At 52.0% G+C, this 21305-nt stretch overlaps 5 protein-coding genes across 5 annotated transcripts; 1 reads left to right on the top strand and 4 right to left on the bottom strand.

Moving 5' to 3' along the window:
* Window positions 1-470: 470 nt before the first annotated feature.
* On the bottom strand, window positions 471-2914 carry IAQ61_006702 (uncharacterized protein; the record flags this gene model as incomplete). The annotated part of the gene is made up of 8 exons (XM_003845551.1): window positions 471-973; window positions 1025-1311; window positions 1358-1484; window positions 1535-1775; window positions 1829-2380; window positions 2438-2538; window positions 2590-2758; window positions 2810-2914. 8 exons carry the CDS (start codon window positions 2912-2914, stop codon window positions 471-473), a joined length of 2085 nt encoding a protein of 694 aa, XP_003845599.1.
* A 1998-nt stretch (window positions 2915-4912) lies between these two features.
* Window positions 4913-6760, bottom strand: IAQ61_006703 (uncharacterized protein; the record flags this gene model as incomplete). Its single annotated transcript, XM_003845552.1, has 1 exon — window positions 4913-6760. One exon carries the CDS (start codon window positions 6758-6760, stop codon window positions 4913-4915), a length of 1848 nt encoding a protein of 615 aa, XP_003845600.1.
* A 1239-nt stretch (window positions 6761-7999) lies between these two features.
* Window positions 8000-10455, bottom strand: IAQ61_006704 (uncharacterized protein). Its single transcript, XM_066097281.1, has 2 exons — window positions 9905-10455; window positions 8000-9512 (listed from the first exon to the last, which is right to left on the bottom strand). The coding sequence occupies exons 1-2, from the start codon at window positions 10268-10270 to the stop codon at window positions 8280-8282; spliced, it is 1599 nt and encodes a 532-aa protein (XP_065952758.1). The 5' UTR covers window positions 10271-10455; the 3' UTR covers window positions 8000-8279.
* A 482-nt stretch (window positions 10456-10937) lies between these two features.
* IAQ61_006705 (uncharacterized protein) lies at window positions 10938-11379 on the bottom strand (the record flags this gene model as incomplete). Its single annotated transcript, XM_066097282.1, has 2 exons — window positions 10938-11153; window positions 11218-11379. 2 exons carry the CDS (start codon window positions 11377-11379, stop codon window positions 10938-10940), a joined length of 378 nt encoding a protein of 125 aa, XP_065952759.1.
* A 275-nt stretch (window positions 11380-11654) lies between these two features.
* IAQ61_006706 (uncharacterized protein) lies at window positions 11655-20676 on the top strand. The gene is made up of 5 exons (XM_003845554.2): window positions 11655-14506; window positions 14557-15444; window positions 15493-19592; window positions 19690-19878; window positions 20010-20676. Exons 1-5 carry the CDS (start codon window positions 11833-11835, stop codon window positions 20040-20042), a joined length of 7884 nt encoding a protein of 2627 aa, XP_003845602.2. The 5' UTR covers window positions 11655-11832; the 3' UTR covers window positions 20043-20676.
* Window positions 20677-21305: the final 629 nt, after the last annotated feature.

The raw sequence follows: 21305 nt of genomic DNA on the forward strand, positions 1-21305 counted from the left end.
CATGGAGACTCCGCGGCGTGCTCAGAATTAAATGGCAATGAGTAGCTTGGGGGTGAAGAAGGGCCGATTACACCGCATGTCATACTGGGCATGCCACAGCCTCGGTATGACTTTGTCTTCTCTTCTTTCCAGAACCCAGGTTGATGCACGCGATCCCCCTGAATAGTGGATCGGGATTGCGGGGAGAAAAAGCAAGGGAGGCTTGATGGAAGTCGAAAAAGGGCCAGAACGTGTGTGGGGAGTGAAGACTGCTTTGGATCCGACACTATGGAGTACCGGTATGAAGGTCGTGCTGATCTAGGCCTGGAGACACGATTCATGAGCCCCCCTGGAGTTTAATATTTCAAGTGATGGGTCAAGTGTAGAATAAAAGTCTATAAAATATAAGTGTCGAAGCAATACATGTAGCTTTGCCCTGGTCTATCGCAGCAATAGTATCAATGTGAACCGGTAACCCTCCTATCTCTCTACTATTTCTTCTCTATGACGTCCCCATCCGCCTCTTTCGGCGTATGCATCCCTGATACCTCCCCATCCTTCTTTACCCCAACAAACGTGATACGAGCCGCGCTGGGCCTTCCCTTACCTGTCACCTCTCTCCACATACCTCCAAAGTTCCTCTTCAAGCTGGCCCTGCCTTCCCACAATGGATACACGCCCACAGCCAAAGTCGAGCAGAGGAGCCAGATGATACCGACAATGACCCAGCCCGCGAAAAACTTCTCGCTGAAGATATAACCTGAGCCGTATAGTGGCATAGGCCAGAGAACCAGGAGAATGAGTGTGAGCGTTGCTGTTGTGATCTTTGCAATCCTGGAAGCGCGGAATAGTTTGGCTTGTTCCGCGGCCTCGGCTTCAGGGCTGAGAGCAGAGTGGCGGCCGTGCACGGCTTCGAGGTCCATGTTTGCGGCTGCTGTGACATCAGAATCATCGACAAGGCGAATCTGTTTCATAGAGATCCAATCGTAATTGTCTAGAGGGAATGTCAGTATTGTTGGGGGGACATTCCAAGATGCTTACGTACCAACACCGAAAATTAGTGTAAACACTGGGATGAATACCATGGGAGACAACAAGGCGACAACGTTGCCAGCCAACATGGGATTGTTGGCGCCAGATGTTGCAACTGAGATTACACCATCGTTTAGCTTGGAGGTTGTGACAAGCCACGCGGTAATGCTGCAGCAGAGACCCAGGATCGGAGAGAGGGTTGCTGCCCATTTATTCTGGCCCTTCCACATCAAGGTAAGAGCAGCGGGAAGTACAGCAGATGAGATGATGACACCCATGAACACGTACAGCCAACCCATGCTGATTATTTGTTAGTCAAGCCATGAATGATAGCCAATAGACTCACCTGATGCCAGCATAGTGCAATCCAGTGGAGAAGCCTGCCATGACAAGACCGAATCCACAAACACATACATGCGAAGTGTACACCAGCCTTTTTCCGCTAGCGTTGGTGTTGATATATGCCCCGTACACTGTCGTTGCGTTAGTTCAGCATCAATGCATACATATGAGAATTGCATACCATCATAAGTCAAAATCGAAGAGACAGCAATGAGCTGAGCGGAAAATGCAGAGGTAACCGCCATGAAGACAATCAAAAGCGTGCCCACGGCTCCTCCAGATCCCAGAAGGGCAACTGCAGCATACGGCAGCGTAAGACCGGCACTAATATCTGCTTCCGCCATTACATTTGGATAGGTAGGAAAGTATTCCGTGTTCTGTAAAGCCAGTGCGGCCAGGCCCATTGTTGTCGCGCAGAGCCACTTCGTTATGTCAGTAGATTTACAATATGTTTTCAATTGCTCCAGATACTTACTGGGATAGCAAACCAAGAGAGTCCACCAATGATGTATCCAGGAAGCGCGTGAACCGGAGACGCGGCGATGGCTTTGTTATAGTATCCGTTGTCCATGAAAACTGTCCCAAAGTTGCCAATGATGTTGATGACGAAGAAAATAGCACCTTCCTTACTCCTAATCGTGAGATAGCTTCCTCCTGCATTACCTGGAACTGGCGTGATGTTCGAGAGCTCTTGGAGTCGGTCGTAGACAGCCTTTGGGGAGCCGAGACGATCGCCCGTAGCATATGTCGTGAAAGCGAATATCAACAAGATGACCAAAAGAATCACAGTGTGGATATAATCAGTAAGGAATGTAGCCTTGATGCCACCAAACATGGTGTAAATGACGACTCCGAGCGGGAGCAGGAAACAAGCGGCCGCAGTGGGGACCCCAGTCAAAGAGGTGATGACAGCCGAGCCACCGGTGAGCAGCATGGCGGTGACGAGTATGTTGGTGAAGAGGCCGAAGGTTATGTAGACACAATGTGTCGCCTTTCCATAGCGAGCGCGAACGGCTTCGAGGAATGTCTGGTCGGTGTTAGATTGCAGGTGCTATGGTTGGAAGCATGGGTGAAGTGCACTCACATGAGCATTGGGAGCCCTTCGCTTCAACTCAATCGCAACCGTAGCGAACAGCAGGATCTGAACGGTAGCTCCAGCAGCATACCACAGTGGACCTGAGACACCTGTGAAATATCAGTATTCATCCAGATACGGGCTGGAGGAAGGTTGTGTACCATAGCGAAAGGCAACCGAGGAGCTCTGCAAAAGGGTAGCAGCCCAAGTCCAGCTGGAAACAACAGCTGATGCGACGAGGCCAGATTTGACGGAACGCCCGGCCGTCGAGAACATTTCTGATGTTTGGAGTTCGTTGTTGTAGCGCCTGAGAACCCATGTTGTGAAGACCTGTTGTTGATTAATAACCCGTCTTTGCAATCGAAAGAAGAATATATATACCATGCCCAGAGCGAACAAAAACCCAATACCAAGAACGATACCATATCCCCAGGCCTGGCCCAAAGGCGATGCTGAAGGTCCAACAGGAGTGCCGCCGCCAGCCATTGTGTAAATATGTTTGATTCCAACAAAGGCACAAAACACCAAAGTGGCGGGACATGGTTGTATCTTATCTCATTCACCAGAACGCTCAGGCGCATTCTCGGCATTGCAACGGTGGTGGGCGGCCACACGGGCAGCTGGCCAGGGCATCTAAGTTCAGTTGAGGGAAGATAGGTTGCATGGTACTTACCTAAGATGATGATTGTGTACACTAGCGACGGACCGCTATCTTCACACCGATACGCCCACCCACCAACTGGCTGTAGCCCCTATCAGATTAGCCTTTGATCGAGAGGGCTTATATTGTTCTGGTTATGTCTGCGGCTAGTACCTAGGCGGTCGTTGCACTGCACCCACAACGTCGCTCCAAGGATGCTACTACCACATTTTGATAGAAGATCAATATGACGTGGCAAGCAGAAACGCGACTGTTACAAGCGCATACCTACGGTGTTGGCCAACATCAGGATTCACAACAGCATCAACGCTTAAAAACATTCGACCATGCTTGGTAGATCACCATCCGAGCTCTAACAGATTACCGTCGAGCATGAAACACCCGCCGAAGCTTACCGGTACTGTCGAAGCTTCAGAAAGCTTAACAAGGTTGAACCCGACTATAACACATGAGCATCACGTAAGAACAAACCTTGATAAGCAGCCTCTCCTTCCCCTCGTTGCCATAATAGTGTGCTATTCTTTACCATCAAGAACGCATATTAGAGGTAGCTATTCGTATTCTCCCGAGATTCAAGCCAGAATCATACCTACACACTCTTCACCCAAGCAAGAGAGTATCAGGTAAGACAGACATCTGTGAATTCGATACTAGAACTAACATCCCTTGAAAGCATTCTCACATAGCACACTAAGACAAAGCATGTTGCACGCTCCCCTCCCGCCCTGCACTAAGTCCATCTATCGGCCCAGTGAACCCGCCTAGCCCGTTTCAATCCTTGAGGCTGCATCTTCAACCAAAACACCAAGGAGAATACCATGCAGCATACCTAACCCACCTCCATCCCCCAAACCCACCAAACCCACACACCGAACACACCGTCCACCCATCCCAACACCCATCCCAACGCCAACCAAACCCCACAATCTCCCACCCTACCCCAAACGCACAGCAAAACATCGCCAACGCGCACCCTCAAGTCTAATTGGCCACAGATAACGCTAGCTGGGCGAGCATTCCCCACGCCTAGAACTCCGATTGCACATGGCGGGTTAGAGAGCCAGCCCAGCAACCAGCTTCTACGGCGCGATGAAAGCGCTTGTACATCATTGCATTCTTTGAGTAAGATGGAGGTGCGGCGTGGGATAAGTCAAGCCCTTGGCGGTGGCATGCACAATAGGATAAATTCCGCGTTTGCACTGATCCCGGGACTGATAAGAGAATGGCGGGTACCGGTATGGTGGCGGGAGCGTGTGCTGTGCGTCTACTCTGGCTGCTGTGGGAGTTGCGATTGGAGACGTGGGTGTTTGATGGTGTGTACAGTAAGCGCGATGCCTTGCAGCTTTTGCCGTGGAGTTGTGGAAAGGGTGTGGGTATGGGGAGTGATGGTGGGTGTCTGGTGGGACATGGTACTGACAAACACATCACAAAAAGCAAAAGCCCAATATCTCTTCCTTCTGTACAGTACAGTACACGCAGCACACGCAGCACACTTTCCCAACCGGCACTTTGGCTCCAAACTTGCCGTGCTGTATGAATAGTGGGAACAGCATGGACAATCGTTCATCTATTTGGGAAGCGCTGGCAGGGCAAGAACGGGCAAGATAGGCTGCGTTTCCTTTGACCTGCAGGACTTTTCCTAAACACAGGTTGTTCAAGGAAATGACGCGGTGAGGAGTGATACGTCACAAAAGCCAGAAGAACTTCTCCCTATTGTGCATGTCCATCATGCTGATACTCTACAGCCAACTTCCCCAACTCCTCTCACTCTATACAACCACCCCCCACCCATCCATAACAAAACACACCCCAACTCCCCCCTCCTACCTCCCACCACCCATCCTCTCCCGCTGCGCCTCCGCCCCCCGATGAAACGCATTCTCAGCCTGCAACCCCGCCGACACACTCGACCTCCTACCCCCCTGCCGCGCAACCGACGAATTCCGCCTCGAACCCGCATACAAGCCCGGTAAATTGCTGACACGGCGGCCGCCCGTCTCGTCGCGGGCCGCACTGAGTTGCTGGGCAAACGGGCTGCGTTTGCGGAGAACGGGGCCCTTCCAGTAGATGATGTAGACGGAGACGACGAGGAGGAGGGAGATTGCAAAGAGAATCGTCGACGCGTACGCGAGGTGGTTTTTGCCGCCAATGTTGGAGAAGAAGGGGGTGGCGGGGAGGGTGAGGACTCCGGCGAGGAAGTCGCGGGCCCAGCCGTTGCCGCCGGTTGCAGAGGCAGAGTAAGGGCCGTAGGCGCAGATCATGTAGTCGATGGTTGCCATGTAGATTGCGTAGTTTGCGATGCCAATGACGGCGGAGCCGATTAGAGGGGCGATCCAGTGGATGGGTGGTCCGGTCGAGGTCCATGCGAAGATGATCAAGCCGATGGGAAGGCAAGGGGCAGTGTACAGTAGCCACCAGAGTCGAGCTTCGTACTGTGCGTGCTCGTCCTGTGGTTTCTCCGTCCGCAATCGGATATTACGCTTGATTGCTGGGAAGAAGGAAAACCATGCGATGAAGTATCCAATCCCAATGGCGACAAATGACAGGCCGATTTGCGAGGCCGAGAACTCCCACTGTTCGAATACCAGCGCGTAGGACTGGAGGAACATGAAGATGATGGCGTCGGAGAAACCAGACAGCAGTGATAAGACCAAGACGATGGGCTCAGTAAGAAACATGCGGAAGGGACGGACCCAAGTGATGATGATTTCCCGTGCGCTGAAGCGCTCCTTGAAATTTTTGAGCTCGTTGGGTCCAAAGATGTTGACTGCCTTGCCATTCTTCTCGCCCTCCGTACGGCGCTTCTTTGCGATGCGATCGAGCAAGATGGTTGTGCGAGTCTCTGGGACACAGACGGCGTGCAACATCTGAACCGCGCCACCAAAAATCAACTGAATCCATATGTTCCATCGCCATGCTAGAAACTGTTCAACGAAACCTCCAACAATGGGTCCGAGGACTGATCCGCCAACGGACGAGAAGACAATAAAAGCTACGGCATATTGCTGGTTATCAGGCTCCCACCTATAACATGTTAGTGGGCCTCTTTGTGTACATGCAGGAGAAGATACGTGCATGTCAGCGACCATGGCCAGCGTCACCGAACCACCAGCAGTCGAAAGACCACCAAGTGAGCGACAGACCAAAATAGTGGCGAAATTCGGTGCAATTCCCACAGGAATCTGCCAGATGTTGACAAAGAACAAACTCAGCTGGAGGATTGGCCACCTTCCCAGCTCCTCACTCCAGGGTGCCCACAGCTCGCAGCCAAAGGCATAGGTAATTAAGAAGAGGGCAGCACCAAGTCGCGCCGCTTGTGCGCTGACGCCAAACTCAGATGAGATGCCAGTGACGGCATTGCTGTAAAGCGATGTGTTGAAGTTCATGCTGACCTGTACGAGGAACACGATGCTGAGAATAGTCCATTTCTTCCATGATGGGAAAGAGAAGCCCAGCTCGTCATAGCAGTCCTCCTCTGTGATCTCGTAGCGATCGTAGGTGCCGTATTTCCCGTAGTGCTGGCGGTCTGCCTCGCTAGAGGCAAAGTCCGTTGGGCTGTCGTGATGGCCATTTCCAGAGAGAGTGCTCTTCCTCTCAGTGTCGCCGGCTTCCTTGTGGTCGAGGGTGTCGGGGTCATGAATTGTGGGCTTGACCTCCGCTGCTGAAGCCATGATGAGGGAAGAATGCGGTCAGCTCTTCCAGTGAGACGGTAAGAAGCACACGCCCTAGTATTGAACCTGCATAAAATGGAAGGATGTGTGTGAAAGATGAGGGCTGGTTCTCGGATGTGGGTGAGGTCAATAACGAATGATTATCGATGAACGTCACAACTGCGATGCGGAAGAAGCGCGCTTCATGTATGTACATTGGGCCCAGGGTGATGTCGTTAGGCGGCGCGGTTGCCGGACTGGCAGGACCGAGTGCATCACAGGGTTACTTTCCACCCGTCACAACGTCATACAGGACCCTTTGATACTGCAGAGTGCTGAGAAGTTGCAACCGCTACTGTCAACTAGGTCTAGTAGAGTAGTAGAGAGCTGTTAGAGGAGCGTACTGGGACCTCTCAGAAAGCGATAAACGTAGTGGCAATAGTGGGTCAAAATGGGGCAAGACACCGGGGGGAGGAGAGGAGAAGAAACTCTATAGTAGAAGGGAGACATGTGCATGTTTACTTACACCTTGCGTGCTGCTACGTCATGTTGTTGATTCTACCGGTATTCATCTCCCTAGATCGTAACCTCCCAACCCTGAACACCAAACATTGCTAGCTATCTTCAAAATCGTGCCAAATAAGCAATCTCCAAGACACGCTCCCTCCTCCAAGGCCGATCAAGCCTCGATCAAGGCCTCCACCAGCGACACCAACCCGCCCTGCCAAGTTTGGCTCTGCAACCTGGGTCTTATTTCCGGTTTCCCAATGTTCCCACCGGTGATGCATGACGTCACGCCGATCTACACCGCTAACCTTGACCCCCGTGGAAGCTCTAGCATCGCGCGGTGCATCAAACTGGGAGTAAACTGTTGGCTTATGCTCTACTCTACTCTACTCCATTTCCTAGTACATGACCATCAGACGCTGTGATCCAGGTACTTCCCGGACAGCGAGCGACAGTTCCACGAAACAACGCAAGTGTGGTTAGCTAGAAGAGACGTATGTTGCACTTCACGTCCAAGAAGGTCCAACAGATGGTTCTGCGCTCCTACGACTAGCTTGAGCTTACTGTCTGATGATACAGCCATGCTCATGCGATGATTCCCTTACTGGTCATGGCAAGTAGTAGGACATAGTGCATGCACGGCTAGGGGTGTCATGTCTTGCATCCACCACAAAAACATCCATTCGAGACAGTACTTGTTTTCAATGCACATCCATGTCATTATGCACGTCACACCTGGGAATGCACACACAGTGTTGGAGTTGGAAAGATTCATTCCAGATATCTAACCTCCTTTCTTCCTTTACGTTCCAGCCTAGAAAAGAGATCGATTCACATACCAGTTACATCAAGTTAGGAGCCCAAAGGATAAAAGTATGCATCGTGCGATGATCCCCAACGCCCTAATGCCCAACATGTCCATACAGTTTGCATGCTTGTAAGTAGCGAGCCCAGATCGTAGCCCGGGCTACAGTATGCAACGCGTGCGCTATTCATCAACCCGAATCAAGGGCAGACGGCGAGTTGCTGCCATTTACTGGCTGGCAACACGCTCCTTGACCTTCTCGAACATGGCCTCCATCTCCCCAGCGATGAAGTCCTCAATCTCTGCCTCGAGCTTCTGGAGCTTTCCACTAGCGTGGTGCGCCTGGCGGCCAGCAGACTCCTTGGCCTTCTCAAAGTCGGCCTCGATGTCGGCAAGAGAAGGAATGGCAATGTGGAAGTCAGACTCCTTCTCCTCCTTGATAGCCTTCTTGACGGTGTAGCCACCCTTCTCGACAATCTCAGTGTAGTTGGATGAACCTCCACCGTTCCAGGCAAGGATGTTCTTGGTGTTGCTTGGGACGTCAGAGAGGGCACCGACAGTGGCAACAGAGATGAGGTTGGCCTTGAGCTTCTTAGGAGTGATGTCGGCGACAGCGTAGGCAGAGTCCTTGGCGGGCTGGAGAGACAGCATGTAGGCAAGGAGACCAGCAATGTGAGGGGAGGCCATGGAGGTACCGGAAATGGTGTTGGTGGCGTGCTCAGAGCCGATCCAGGTCGAGAGGATGTTGAGACCGGGGGCAAAGATGTCATTGCACTTTCCATAGTTGGAGAAGTAGGCACGCTCATCAAGGAGGGTGGAGGCACCGACGGTGACAGCGTTCTCAGCAGCAGCAGGAGAGTAGTTGCAGGAGTCGGCATTGTCATTACCGGCAGCGACGGCGAAGTGGATACCAGCATCGACAGCAGCATTGACAGCAAGGTCGAGAGTGGTAGACTTGCCACCTCCCAAGCTCATGTTGGCTGCGCTACCCTTGAAGCCCTTCTTCTTGCCATCCTTGGCAGCCTTGACGGTATCAATGTGAGACTTGGCAGCCCATTCGACACCCTTGACGACATCGGACATGGTGCCAGAGCCGTTGGAACGGAGCACCTTGACGGCGTAGACGTTGGCCTTCTTGGCCACACCGTACTTCTTACCGGCAACCGTGCCGGAGCAGTGGGTGCCGTGGCCATTGCCATCCTCATCGGCATCGCCACTGGGAATGGTCTTTCCCCACTTGGCACGGCCCTCAAAGTCGACGTGCTTGGTGTTTGTGCCGGTGTCGATGACGTACACATCGACACCCTCACCACCGTCGGCGGCGTAGAGGTATTTGTTCCATGAGCCAAAGGTCAGGGAGTCGCGGTGGGAAATACGGGCAAGACCCCACGGCGCGTTCTTCTCGGTCTCGTAGTCGTCACCGAGAGTGTGGACCTCGGAGTCGCGCTCGATGTAGTCGACCTACCATGACGCGTCAGTGCCTGAGTACCAAGATGGATCACGTGCGATTGCGATATCCGGAGTTTGGGTGCGGAGATAAGCCCCAGCCTCTCAGCTCAGCTGAGTCCAGACGCCACCAGGCCGACCGCGAGTGGCGACATGGGGAGCTTGCTGGAGAGCTGTATCGAGCGCGACATAGTGTGTAGAATGGGGATGGCAAAATGCTCGTTTGCAGGTGCACGGATTCTGTCGCTTTGAGGCTTGAGTCGGAGCTCTAGGCAACAGCCACCACAGCCAGGACTCGCCACAAAGCCGGCAGAACGCGTCTTCCGCAAAGAACGCTGCGATGACGCTCGAGAATACATGATGTAGAAATAGCGAACGAAGAGAGAACCAAAAGAGTCATCACTTACATCAGGGTGTCTCCGGATGGCCTCGATGGTCTCGTCATCGAAGTGGCCAGAGTAGCCCATCATGCCGGCCATGTTGTATGTGTGCTTGAGACCATCAAAGATGGCAGACGACATGGGGAAGTCTGAGCGCTTCTTGAGCTCCATGCGCTCCTGGCTCTTGGAGTGAACGCTCTGCACCCATTCATGGTGCTCCTTGGCATGCGTGTCTTTGACATGCTTCTTGAAGACAACCATGTACGAGTTGGGCACCTCCTTTGCGTGTGTTGACGACAGCACGGGGGCTGCGTCTTTGTGGATGGTCTCAGTGGAGAAGGTGGGAGAGGCAGCGGCAAGCGCCGGCAGCACCGAGAGAATGCTGTACTTCATGATGGGTGGTGAATGGGGAGCTCGCACAGCGAGTGACTTGTATTCAAAGAGAGAGCGAAGTTGGTCGCAGCACTATTGAAGCTGCGAAGGAAGAGATGATGGAAGGGGGGATGGAAGTATGAGAGATGGAAGCTGGGGGAGAGGATGAGGAGGAGCAGGAGAGATGGGGGTTGGAGGAGCTGGAGCAACGGGTAGCTATGGGCGAGATGGAGCTCTTATCAAGGCGCCGAGGTGCATGGGCCCACTGGGTGACGCAGGTGACCTTGATTCGCGACGGCCGGGCTGTGCGACCGACAGACTAGGCACCTCGGGGGGGGGGGGGGGCACAGTGAGGCTGGGGGTGGGGCTAGACCTGTTGCGGCCATGTTTGCACGCGCTCTTGTAGTAAGAGGCCGAGAGCATAAAAACTGACTCTCAGTTGCCTTGCTGTAGGGTAGAGTAAGCGTGTGTATAGAGTAGGGAGGGAGGTGTGCCTGTGCCATTTGTGTCAAGATTGGGGAGACGGCTATTCCAGTTTGGTCGTGGGTTTACTATATATCTAGCCAGCCTTCAGTGTGATGTTGCTGCCTGTCCTATCTACTGTACCTAGGTACGTGTAGGTTACTCACCTGCATAAAGTAGAGTTACTATATCTACGTACTACCGTACCTATTGCCTACTTGCCTTGTTATCGAGGACCCTGACGGCTTTTGTCCTCGCTTGCTTGCCCGCTTTGGTTGCAGCTGTCATCCATCCCTCCTGTCTCGTGAACGTCTCCACCCACCCTCCCTCCCTCCCTCAAGTCACCAGCAGCAGCAACAACAGTCCGCGTGAGACCTACTTTGATTGCATAGCTAGTAGAGCCATGTTGAAGCTCTAAACGAGTCTGGAATGGGGTGGCACACTACACACTACCCTTCGGTTGACAATGCATCCGCACCCTATGGCCACCCACCACATACCGGTACATACTCCTCGCCGGCACGCTGCTGTTGTGGACACACCCATCCCACCCACCTACCACCACCACCACCACCACTCTCTCTCACTCCCGCAGCGGGCGGCTGGCTGGCTGGCTGGCTGGCTGGCTGGCTGGCTTGGATAGGCAATAGATATGTATGGATGGACATTGTACAAATGGATGGACAGCCATCGACTAGTGTGAGAGTCTTTGAGACGCGTACTCTACCGGTACGAGTACCTAGGTACCTAGGGTCCAAGCTCCCCACCGAGCTTAGCATCAAAGCAGGAACCACCCGTCCCTCCTACATAGGGTCGCCAGCCATAACAGTGAGTGGGGCTGCCTAACCCACGCATACGCCGTAGAGGAGTCTGCGTCGACCTGTATTCATACTGCATACTGCACACTGCACCATTTCCTTCACCGACACCACTTCCTCCTCTCCCCCCCCCCCCTCACCCCACTGCTGTCCACTGCTGTCCACCGTGTATATGCTTGACTGCTCCATGTGGTGACCGGGTTCCGCAGAGACATGATTGTGCTTTCTACCCCACGATACCCTCCTCCGAGCCTGAGCCTGAGCCTCCGCATCCGCCGCCCTGCCCGTGACTGAAGTCTGAACATGGCGACGACAACCACGACGCGGCCGCACAGATCCTCCACCTCCGCCTCAAGGGGCCCGCCCATGAATGACCAGATAGCCGAACTCCGCAGCCTCGCTGACGGCCTCATCCAGGCCTCTGAGGTCTCGCCCCCCACGCCCCATGTCCTGCAGAACCAGAGCAACTCGCTGCGCCGTATGCGCCAGCTGCTGATAGAGTCCAATGACCAGACCCACACCAAAGATGCCTTTCGCCATGTGCGTGGCTTCGAGGTCTTGCTGCTCACCATCCGATCCCTCTCCGGCTTCTACAAACCCACTGAGCTGGCGACACCAGACCGCATCGACTTCTTCGAGGTCATCAAGGCCACGCTGGACGTGCTCTCCGACGCGCTGAATGAGCATGCGGGCAACAGGCGGTTCTTTGCCAAACGCGTCGAGGACGGCGGTTGGGGTGCACTGGAGCAGGCGCTGGGCAGCACGGGTATATTTGGCGGGCACTCGACAAGCACAAGGGACGATGCGGGGCAAGAGCAGCTGTTCGGCTGCCTGCTTGCCTTTGCACTGGGCGAGGAGACTATGACGCGAATCTTCCGTGATATTGACAAGAAGGTCGAGGAGGCACAGGCAACCCAGGAAGACACGTCCGTCACGAGTGACGACACACAATCCCTCGAGATTGTCGTCTCCAGTCCACGATCCATGCACAGCGAAGAGGAGATGGATCTTGGCCCTCTGCGAGACCAGGTGCGCGCCATCTTCAGCGGCAACGAGGTTCTTCAGAATCCTGACATTATACCCATTATCCTGCACTTCTGGCAAGGTCTGTCTGGGAAGGAGGCACCGGGCACCAGATCGAAGGCTCTTTCCGTTTCCGTCCTGGTCGCCATACTGGAAATCACTTCGCTCTCTTCATACAACAAGGCCGCACTGCACGTTACTGGGATATCAAGCTTCATCTTACCCTTACTCTTCGACAACAAATGTCGTCCTGTGGAAGCTGGCTTGTTGCAGGAGCTGGCTGACAACCTGATCGAGTATGGCATCAGCAAGCTCGACGATGCTTACTACCTGTTTCGGAAGGCAGCATCGTCTGAGTCCGCTGCAGAATTTCTCCTTCGCGGTATGCGATCCTCTCGATCTCCTCCGTTTATTCAGTTTGATCTTTCACTGCACGGCTTCAGTGCAATGGAGCTCCCAGACATGGGTAGGCCTTTTCCGCCAGTATCGCCTGGTGGAGGCTACACATTTGCTGCATGGATACGCGTAGACAATTTTGACAAGAGCTGTCACACTACCCTCTTTGGTGCGTATGATGATACTCAGACTTGCTTCGTGATGGCGTATCTCGAAAAAGATACGCGATGCTTTATACTGCAGACTTATATGGGGCACTCCACGGGTATTATCCCAAGTGTACGTTTCAAAAAAGCCCCCCGCTTTGAGCGCGGCAGGTGGTATCATATCGCTATTGTCCATCGGCGAGCAAAGACAATGGGTATAGGTGCTTCCAAGGCCTCACTTTTCGTGGACGGCGAGTTCACCGAGAACATGAAGGCGCATTACCCATCACATCCGCCTCTTTTGGATAGCAGTCAGGAGAGCTTCGCCTCCATGTCGTCGAGCACCTCGAAGCACAATATTCTTGCTTTCCTAGGCACTCCACGAAACCTCGCTCCCCGTCTAGGCAGAAATGTGATCAAGTCTAAGCTTTCCATGGCTTCCTTTCATCTCTTCTCTGAACCACTGTCAGATGAGCTGATAGCAGTTTACCACAAGTTGGGGCCTCGATATTGCGGTAATTTCCAGGACCGACTCGGCTCGTTCCAAACCTATCGTACGTCTGCTGAACTGCATGTTCACAACGAAATACTCCATCCTGGCCGAGAGGAGCGTTCTGAGATTGTTGCTGCGATCCGTGCCAATGCTAGTCATTTGATGCCGGAATCGAAAATCTTACTGAGCTTCTCGCCAAGTTCAGTCATGGATGACGACGATAGGAATGCCATTGATGAATCACAACTGATTCGATCATTGTCACGCGAATCGTCCAAGGTGCTACACAAGTATACGCGTATGCACAGCACGCCCATCATCATCAACGCGGCGGTACCTTCGGTCAACGATGCTCTGTCACAGGCTCGAGGTTTCGGGCGATTGTCGGGTGAACCAGTCGTGGTAGTGCCGCAATCACTCGACGATGCCATCTGGCGTATTGGGGGTTGCGTTGCGGTAGGTTTGAAGCTTGTTCAGTCTTCGCAGACATTGGACAGCATGCTGCGGGCAGTAAACATCTTACTTGAGGCTGTGGGTGGTAATTGGCGCAACTGTGAGGCAATGGAGCAGCGCAATGGCTTCGCTGTCCTGGCTGAAGTCATTCGCCAGAAGATTGGGTATAGCATGGGTGGTATTGTTATGCGCAATGCATCGTCCCTCGATGTATCGCCGGAAGACTGCGAGGGCTTTGTCATGCAACTTCTTCTGGCCATTCTCCGATTCGTTGGATACGATGAAAAAGAGCCCACAGAATCCCTCATCATCAACCCCTTAGCCTATCGAGTGCTGCTGGTTGACCTTGAGATCTGGCGAAGGGCCACATCGTTGGACACGCAGAAACTGTACTACCGGCAGTTTGTCCAGTTTGCCAAGGGCAGTAAACATCATCACTACAATGCCAAGAGATTTCAAAGAATACGTACGTTCAGATTTTGCTGCCTTTGTGAAACATGTTAACCGCAGCATCAGGAGTGGTCAAGCGGCTCACAGACGCTTTGAAGGGTGAATCCTTCACAATGGAAACGTTCAAGCTCTTCTTGGAAGCTTTCAAAGCGCTTCTGTTAACTAATTTCAACGGCGAGAATGCAAGGTCGTTGTCTCTTTTCGTTACATACGCCCTCCATGATAGCCGCGCCTCATATGCAAAGCGGACGCTGCGTCCACAAGGCAGCATCCGCCGACTCCGGAAAGCAACTCCGACATCATTGACACCTGCAGCCACGCCACGATCCACCAGTCCGGCAGCGAGTGTTAACATGATCTTATCACTGCCAGACTTGGGCATTGCCGTTCTCGAGCTTCTGGCTGAGGTGCTTTGCGATCCTCATAATCCACATGAAATTATTCGGTTTGCCAAAAACGTGACTGGCAAATGGTTGTTGTATCTCCTCGCTGAACCTGATCAGCGAGTTGTAGTCCTCGGAACTAAGATCCTGGGTAGATTGCTCGTGCTAAATGGTCCTCACTTTGTCAAAAAGTTTGCAGATAAGACTGGTGGATTCACATTGATGAAGAACAGACTCCGACACTGGTGGAACACACCAGGTATCTGGACTATATGTTTTGCCATCCTCTTTGACCGAGATGTCGCAACAATCGACTTTGAGAGGGATTTTGACGTCTTTAATCTGGTCGACATTTTCATCATGCATTCCCCACAGACCAAGCTCCGGCTTTGTTATCCAGAAGTTTTTCCCGTCATATCTGCTATGCTTGACACGGGACTACGGACGATAGTCAGAGATCGAGATCATGCAAGAGCAGAAAACAGCACGTCCAAGCAAGCAGATATAGACATCACAGCGTCGAGAGGACGGCGTAGAACAATGTCTCTCAATGCTGCGCAGCCCACAATAGGTACAGTTAGTCAATCTGTGCTGCAAAATGAACACTAACGCAATTTAGACACAAAAGCTCCCCAGGTAGAGCGTCTGAGCGATTACGCAGTTGTGCTGAACTCTGCCATACAGTTCCTGTCCGAACTCCAGTCCCGATCAGAAAGCTTTCGCGATTACGCTAATACTTCTACCTATGTTCAAGAGTTGCTATTCGTTCTTTATCCTGCCATCGTCACCTCTGACAGTGTCAGTGCAGAGACTGAGTTACTATCTAGGGGTTCATTGACATTTGAAGGCCGCGATGTGGTCATTCAGCCTTTGACACAGACGAACGGACAGGAAGCGCCTATAGTGCGCACAGCCCATGTCAACGTTTCACCTGTGCCCTCTGCAAGACGGGTTCTGCCGTTTCGAAGAGCCTCATCATTTGTCCTGGTCTCTGCTGATAAGAACAAGAATTCCAAGCAACCAACATTGAATCCGATGCTATCACCAAGGTTCACTGCGCCAGTCGCATTGAAGGTTGGTAGCTCAGTGGTGGAATCTATGGTAGAAGTCGTTCTAGACGTCTTCAAAGACCAAATCTTCACGCGAAAGGATTTCCCCGGCCTAGGTTTGTTTCTGAAAACACCGCCTGGATTTCAGGAACACCAAGCATACTTCGAATCTTATATCCTACGTCAAACTCTGTCTTCAGTAAAGAATGCACTCCAGCTTGACTTGAAGCTCCTTCATGAGCCGCGAGTACTCACCAATTTGTCGCGATTTGTGACCCATGTCTCCGAGGCAGTTTTTGAGGGATGGTTCCTTGATGGAGCGGAGCCACTGCTGGATTTCGCAGGGTTCGTACTCGAGTACCTGGAGCGGCCGGACATTGCTTCAATCAAGACAGTACGTCTTTGCACGCAAGCCACCCAACTGATACGTACGACTTTCCTGAAGGTTGCGTTGCTTCGTCTGGCAGATCCCGACATGTCAGCGGGCGGATCGGATACCGTTGCGGTGATTGAAAAGATGGTCTACTGGCAACCCATCATCCTCTCCTCTGCCAACAATGACTCATTTTCACTGAAGATGATCTGCTATCTACTCTACACTAAACTTTCCTCGGAACACGAAGCGGTTCGACTGGCATCCGCCAATTTTTGGCGTTTACTTATGGTGCAGAAGCCGAACGAGACAGCTGAGATATTGGCCGATGCCATCCACTCAGACAAGAACAACGTTTATGAAGGGTTTCAAAAGCTTGTCGAACTTGACAACGAGACTTTCTTGCAATGGCTCGACAAGAACAAGACAGACCTGGATGGTTTTTTCTACGGATCGATGTCCCGAACCTGGGAAAACTTTACGCACCATCAAAACAAGCTGACGGAGGAGACCTCCCAGCGACGCATATCCAAACGCAAAGAAAGGTTGAAGCAGTGGCAAGCTGAAGATCTGGCGAATGAGAACATCTGGAACCATCACGAGAACTCAACAAATCACTGGCGATCCAACATTCACGCTTCAGAACGGATCAAGCATCAGCGTGTGCTTCAGGATCAGCAAGACAATGCAACATACATGACGACAGTTCTTGCAAAGCTCGATCATCAACTCAAGAGCCCATGTGCACTCTTCGAAGATAGCCCACCGCCCAAGTGGCGGCTTGACGAGACGGAAGGTCGCGATAGAAAACGCATGAGGATCATTGTTGACAATACCAATGGTGATCAGATATATCAACCGAAACGCAAGGACACTGACCCTCGAGACAAGATTAGACTGGAAACCAACGTGCCATCCATTTCTACAAAGGAGGCTGTTGGCGTCACACCCGTCACGGGACAAACGGGCAGACCGTCTTCTGCACTCAGTACGGGAGGCGATGGGAAAGATGATGCAGAGACAGGTAGTGAAGACGACTTTGAGATGGTGGAAGCCATGTTCGAAGATGAAGATGGGTTCGAGGATAAGAATCGCAAAGTCATGCGAAGCTTAAATCGAGGAGATCAAGTACAATATGTCTGCAACATATCTCGTGTAGTTGGTCTAGAAGCTATAGAAGGGCTTCTTATTGTAGGCAAGGATTGCCTATACCTATTGGATGACTTCTTCCAGAGATCCGACGGCGAGATTGTTCGTGTTTGGCAAGCACCTCCTGATGAGCGAGATCCCTACGTTCAGGTCATTGCAGGAAAAGAAGCGGTCACCAACCGTCGGCCACCACCCCGGAATCAAGAGGATGCGGCCAGAAATTGGAAATGGACCGAAGTTATTAGTATTTCCAAACGCCGCTTCCTGCATCGCGACGTCGGTATAGAAGTATTCTTCGATGACGGACGCAGCTACCTGTTGACAGCAGTCTCGGCACAAGCTCGCAACGACATCCACTCGCGTGTACTGCAGAGAGCCTCCCATGTGGCACATCCTGATAAGCTTGCGAATTCAGAGATTGCGTGGCGGCTCGACTCTTTGCGCAACCCGGAAGAAGCACCACAAACACTTGGATCACGCTTTGCATCTGCCTTTGGTTCAGCATCGTCACATCCAGCTACAAAGAAGTGGCTGAAGGGAGAAATGTCCAACTTTCACTACCTCATGTTCGTCAACACACTTGCAGGACGAACCTTCAACGACCTGACGCAATACCCTGTTTTCCCATGGGTCATCTCAAATTATGAGAGTGAAGAGCTGGACCTTTCTGATCCTGGTAACTTTCGTGATCTGAAAAAGCCGATCGGTGTCCAAGATCCGAAACAGGAGCGCATGATCAGGGAAAGATTCAGCTCCTTTGCCGAAATGGGCGATGCTAGCCAAGCCTTCCACTACGGAACACATTACTCATCAGCTATGACAGTTGCTTCGTACCTCATGCGTCTGCAGCCATTCAGCGCGGCCTTTTTCCTCATTCAAGGCGGTACTTGGGATCATGCGGATCGTATGTTCTACTCGATCCAAAATGTATGGGACTCTGCTTCGAACAAGAATATGGCAGACGTACGGGAGCTCACACCAGAATTTTTCTTTCTACCCGACTTTCTCACCAATGTCAATGGCTACAACTTTGGCCTGCGCTCGGATGGCTCTAGCATAGATAACGTTCAGCTACCTCCATGGGCAAAGGGTGACCCTGCGATATTCATTGCAAAGCAGCGAGAAGCCCTGGAAAGTCTCTACGTGAGCCAAAACTTGCATCATTGGATCGATCTCATCTTTGGTTTCAAGCAGCGGGGTGATGCAGCTATCGATGCCGCCAATGTTTACCACTGGATGACCTATCAAGGCGCAATTGATCTCGACTCGATCACCGACGAAAAAGAGCGTGCACAGAAAATCAGCGTCATCAACAACTTTGGGCAGACCCCAACACAAGTCTTCCAACGACCTCACCCACAGAAGGAGAATTTGGCCAAACCTATCAGGCTTGACACCTCGGCTGAAAGTCTTCATCGTGTCCCAGGCACTCTTCTCGAGGCAAACGATCGCGTCTCCTCGTTGAACTACATCACCAAGAACGATAAACTTTTGTGCTCTGCGCCGTTTCGCCATAACATTCCACCACACCATGACCGATACATGGAATGGGGCTTTACAGATGGTAGCGTACGTTTCTATGAGTCCTCTTCGAAGAAACTTGTCGGACTATTTGAACACCTACACTCTGGCCAATTGGCAACATCTCTCTTCGTCGATGGCCGCACCCTCATCACCGCTGGCACAGACTGCACACTTGCCATATGGAACGTATCCAAGGGAGAGCGAGGCCATGTAGAACTCCAGAACGCAACCACGCTCTTCGGCCACAAGTCGCCCGTCGTCACACTCGCTGCCTCTCGTGCATTCTCTGCTTTCCTATCTGCATCGCTCGATGGCCGCGTCTTTCTGTGGGATCTCAATCGCTCAGAGTTTGTGCGCGAACTGGACCTTGGACCTGCACACAACCGGAATCCTGTGCCGATTCAAGCAGCAAGGATCAATAGTGTCACAGGTCATATTGTACTAGCGGTGGGACCGCGACTGATCATCACCACCCTAAACGGGACAGTACTGCTAAATGAGGATGTCTGTGACGGCGAAGAAGACGTCGAAGGCATCACAGCAATCGCCGTGTACGAGGGTGTGGGCAACGAGTGGTGTGAGCGCGAACTCATCTTCACCGGCCAAAGGAGGGGCGTAGTGAAGGTACGGCACCCGATTCCCCTGAATCCCTGAATCTGCACCCCACTGTGCCACTGTTGCAATCCGTCAAAGAGAAAACACTAACATAGACCATTGCTAGATTTTCCATCTCACACCCACACCACCGTCACCGTCCGCCTCTTCCGTCCCAAAGGACGCAAAATGGTCCGTTAACCTGATCAACGTCCTCAATCACGGCGATCCAACCAATCCGAGCGCTGCCGCGCCCATTACGTGTATCCTGCCTATGCCGCATAACGTGTATACCGGGGACGAGGACGGCAAAGTGGTATGTTTTTTAAATTTTCTTCTTGTTTCCCTCCCCCAACCCTCTCCATGAACTCAACTCGTCTCTCGCTCTGCTCAAGTTTGATTTTGCATCGTGTAAACGCGGAATCAGGGCTAACGCTGTCTGAACAGTATGAGTGGGATTGCGTGCACCGACATCATTGAAGCTGGTCTCTGAGGTTTCCACCCCTTCCCCTTTGTCTGGGCGCGTTGTACGATTTGCGGTCTTGGTGGGGGCGATGGTGCTGATCAAGGGGGTTTTTGCGTTTGTGGGGTTTTGGGTACTTGGGATATTCGGGTAGAGAGTGTGAATTTGAAATGCGTGCTCGGCTGGGGCTACTTTTGATTCTTTTGTGTTGTTTTTGGTGCGCTTTGATGTTGTGGAATTTCGTAGTGGAGATGGTGAGATTGGTGTGGTGCTTGTGTTTCTTTGTGCGGAGGGTTTTCTGTTCCGGGTGGTTATTGGAATGTTGGTGTGGTTCTTGGGTGGTTGTGTGGTGGTTTGCTATTGTTTGCTTGCGGTTTCATGCGTTGTTTTGCGGATTCGGCTTTTTTGCGGAGGTTTCTTGGACGTGTAGTTGGGATGCGTTGGGAAGGTATGGAACTGGAGGGGATCCTGGATGGGGATCGTGGTGGTTTGGGCCTGAGTCATGGGCATGGATGGTTATGGCCATGGTTAGATTATACTATACCAAGATCACATACTGTTACACATCTTGTGGATATCGCAAGGCTGGGTTTATCATGTTCATGTGGCAGCTAGTCCGGGGAGGCAAGGGGGGTGTATGTTGTGTCTGTTCTAGGGCCCTTGATATGTTTTACAAAGGATGGGTGTGGCTGGGATATGCGAGTTTGGGGGAGATTGGGATGGGGTTCGAAATAGGTGGTTTTGAGTGGGGGGGGGGGGGGGATGTGGGAAAGTCTGGGTTGTCTTTCTGTGTGCTTTGAGTTTTTGAGGGGGTTGGTTTGGTGGGGAATGGGGAGTGTGTGGATGGGTTTGTGATGGCTGGGATTTTACGTTTTTTCCAAGGGGTGGTCTTGTTGTCGGTGTAACAATGAGGCAGAATTGCCTGCCCATTGTTCCATGCCGAGTTAGGCCCGATAAAGGCCCGACTCACTTATGTATATAGAGAACAGCTCGCCTATAGTTAGGATAGGTATATTCTTCTTGTCCTTTTATACAAGACCTATAGGTGTAGGAATCTTATCCTTTTCTATATAGACGCGCACTCCTATATACCTTTAAGTTATATAGGATACCTTTTAGATACCCTACCTACCTAAGTTGTTATATTATAAGAAGAATATTATCCTAGCTAGTAATAGTATTTAAGAATATCGCACTTATTATTATTTTAAGCTACTAATTTAGTTCTAGTAGCTACCTAACCCTGTAACTCTATAGTTAGAACAGCTATTAGAACTTCT

This window comes from Plenodomus lingam, assembly GCF_022343315.1.
Source record: "Plenodomus lingam strain CAN1 chromosome Unknown contig_26, whole genome shotgun sequence".
NCBI lineage: Eukaryota > Fungi > Ascomycota > Dothideomycetes > Pleosporales > Leptosphaeriaceae > Plenodomus > Plenodomus lingam.